The sequence below is a fragment of the Tupaia chinensis genome, unplaced genomic scaffold (genome assembly GCF_000334495.1).
Source record: "Tupaia chinensis unplaced genomic scaffold, TupChi_1.0 Scaffold142100_1, whole genome shotgun sequence".
In the NCBI taxonomy this organism is placed as follows: domain Eukaryota; kingdom Metazoa; phylum Chordata; class Mammalia; order Scandentia; family Tupaiidae; genus Tupaia; species Tupaia belangeri.
In genome coordinates, this window is record NW_006201951.1 from 788,669 (window position 1) to 791,297 (window position 2,629).

A 2,629-nucleotide genomic window follows, 5' to 3' on the forward strand; every position below is an offset into this window, starting at 1 on the left:
GAATGGGGCGCGAGGGGAAGCCTGGACGCTGGGGCTCGGCCTGTCCCCCAGGCCGCAACGAGCTCCCACCCGACACAGCAGCGGGCACTTGGCCCCCACGGTGCCGTCCAAAACTGCGCTGGGGGGCCAGCAGGTGGCACCGGATTGGCGACTCTGACCCAGTGACCTGAAAATTAGCCTGGAAAAGATTGTGGTGTGGCCATGCCCCCTGGGGCGGGGGGTGGTGACTTCTCACTTGCCCTCTGGCAAACACACCTGCCCTAGAGAAAAGCAGAACAGCAATGCGCTGGCCGGCACTGCAAGGCAGAGCTTAGCTGTTTATTGGACTCATCCCAGTCAGAAACCCCAGGAGCTGGCAACCTTTCAAAGCCCCACTGCCTCACCAGTGGTTGCCTGGGGCGTGGCGTGGGGTGCTGTGGTGGCAGGAGCTGTGGTCAGTGCACTAGCGCCCACCGGTGGAGGGCGTGGGCATCACAGACATCCCTGGGCCCGACACTGCCCTATAATGGAGATGCAGCCTCAGGGACTGCTGAAGGGAACATAGGACCTCCTCGGGCTTTCTCTGCAGCTCCACATGAAGGTGTAATCTGAAAACTGCTTACAGTGAGACATTCTGAGAATTTACCCAACAGCACTGGTGCAGACAGGAGGTCTGGGTGGTGGAAGCTGCTACCCTGGCGCCTGCCCAGTCCTGCCATGGCCCTTGGAGTACACAGCTTGCAGCCAGCACCCAGGCGGACCCTGGTGGAAGCACAGGCTGGTCTCATGTTGGGGAACCCGACGCCCACAGTGGCATACAGGCCTGGGCCTGCCCTTGTGCTCACATCTAGACATGCTGACTGAACCACTGCACACTGCTCCAGGATGCACTTCACCTGAGCCCCCTTCCCCGTAGCACCCCTCGGAGAAACCCACAGGGCAGGGTAAAGCACCTCCCTTTGGGGGCCTCACCCCCCACCGGAGAGACAGGTGCTTCTGTGGAGGGGGGGGGCCTGTGCTCCAGGGGAGGAGAGAGTCAGGGGTCTCCCCAGCTTCACCCGGAGTGCAGGGGGTCTCAGGGACCCAACAGGGTGGCTGTGTCCCATCTCAGGGTGCGGGGGACAAGCCTAAGCACCGAGATCTTCCAAGAGCTCTAGTCTTCACCGGGAAGCACTCGGGCCACGCAGCCTCGGCGGCCATGGAGGTAGACAGAGAAGGCAGAGGTGGCTCCCGTGGGGCCGGGCGTCTCTCGCAGAGCTGGCAAGCTGGCCTGGGCCCACCTGGCTGTGCCCACCCCAGCCTCATCCAGTTATGGCTCAGCTACCCAAGAGGAAAAGGCAGCCGTGAGAGCACGGAGCCGCCCACCCACCCGTGCCCTCATGTGACCCGCAGCACAGGGCCTCATCCTGGGTGGGGAGCACCATGGACCCAGAGGCCCATCTCTGTCCCCATTCTTGAGGCCCCCTCCTGGCTGAGCCCAGCTGAAGAAGCCCACAGGGGGACAAGGCTGTCTCTCGTGCATGGGCTGACGGGAGAAGTCACATCCTCCAGACTGAAGTGTCAGGTGTCCTAGGACGCAGGGCTGGCAGGTCTGGGGGCAGTCAGGACTCCTGTGGCTGCAGAACTCTGGCCAGGTCCTCATTTAGGACAAGGGGGGACTGGAACCCCCGGCCTTGCAGGTACACTTCCAAGCCCTGGGAATAAGTGTCATGAGGCTGAGTGTCCACCAATCAGCTGCCCGCAGCCCCCCCAAGTTCTGCCTGGGGTCAGAGTGGCAAGGACCCATACACATGCCAGGGCTGCCCAAGATGCCACTGGACTCCTGGCCAGCCCCAGGCAGAGGACCAGAAGGCCTCCATCGCCGAAGTCTCCACAAAGGCCTGACTTCAGACTCAGACCAGCCCCCACTAGCCCCCCAGGACGCTGCCCACCCCTGTTCCCCTCCCAGGACCTGTCAAGGCCTCTGGACACCTATTCCAACTCCACCCTGCAGGCCAGCGGAGGCAGGGCTGTGTCTCCGGCCAGGTACCAGCATGCTCCCTGACTGCTTCCCTGACCGCCACAAGCCTCACACGCAGGGCCCGGCCAGGGACGGCGGCTCTCACCTCTCCAGAGTAAGACACCAAGGGTGACACCTCACAGACAGCTGGAGGGTCCTCATCCGGGGACAAGCTGGGGAAGACTACAGTCAGCACCTGCCCCCGCAGGATGGCCACCCCGGCTCCCCACACTGCTTGTGCCCAGGTCTTGCTTCCCCACGTGAGGGTCGGGCTGCTGCCGTACCCCACATGCCAGCCCGGTCCCAGCTTCAGGGACAAGTGGTGAGGGCTGGCCGCTGCCTGCCGGGTGCCCTGAGCACGACTGAGACTGAGACTGAGGCAGGCCCTGCCCCTCTGGCTAGCAGCAGGCCACACTCACCCAGGGGGTTCAGGGAGCCAGGCCCCCTCCTCATCCAGGAAGTGGGCCCCGGCCTGCAGGGCCCACCGGTAGTGCTGAGTGAGCAGGGCGCGCCGTGCCGTGGTGGGGGTGTCCCTGTCGGCAGTGTCGGCGTTCTTCAACGGGGAGAACTCGTCTTCCCGCAGCACCTCAAAGGCCACGAAGTTCCTGGTAGGGAAATGGCAGGTGACCCGATTCTAGCCCAGAGGCCTGG

The 2,629-nt window shown here is 63.9% G+C and overlaps 1 protein-coding gene across 1 annotated transcript in view; it reads right to left on the minus strand.

The window, feature by feature from the left end:
* Positions 1-297: 297 nt before the first annotated feature.
* UAP1L1 (UDP-N-acetylglucosamine pyrophosphorylase 1 like 1) overlaps positions 298-2,629 on the minus strand; it is a gene marked incomplete at its 5' end in the record, with an annotated part of 11,186 nt that continues 8,854 nt past the window's right edge. The window contains 3 exon segments of the mRNA XM_014582066.2: positions 298-1,673; positions 2,085-2,151; positions 2,398-2,583. Of these exon segments, the coding sequence (XP_014437552.1) occupies positions 1,581-1,673; positions 2,085-2,151; positions 2,398-2,583 (346 nt within the window).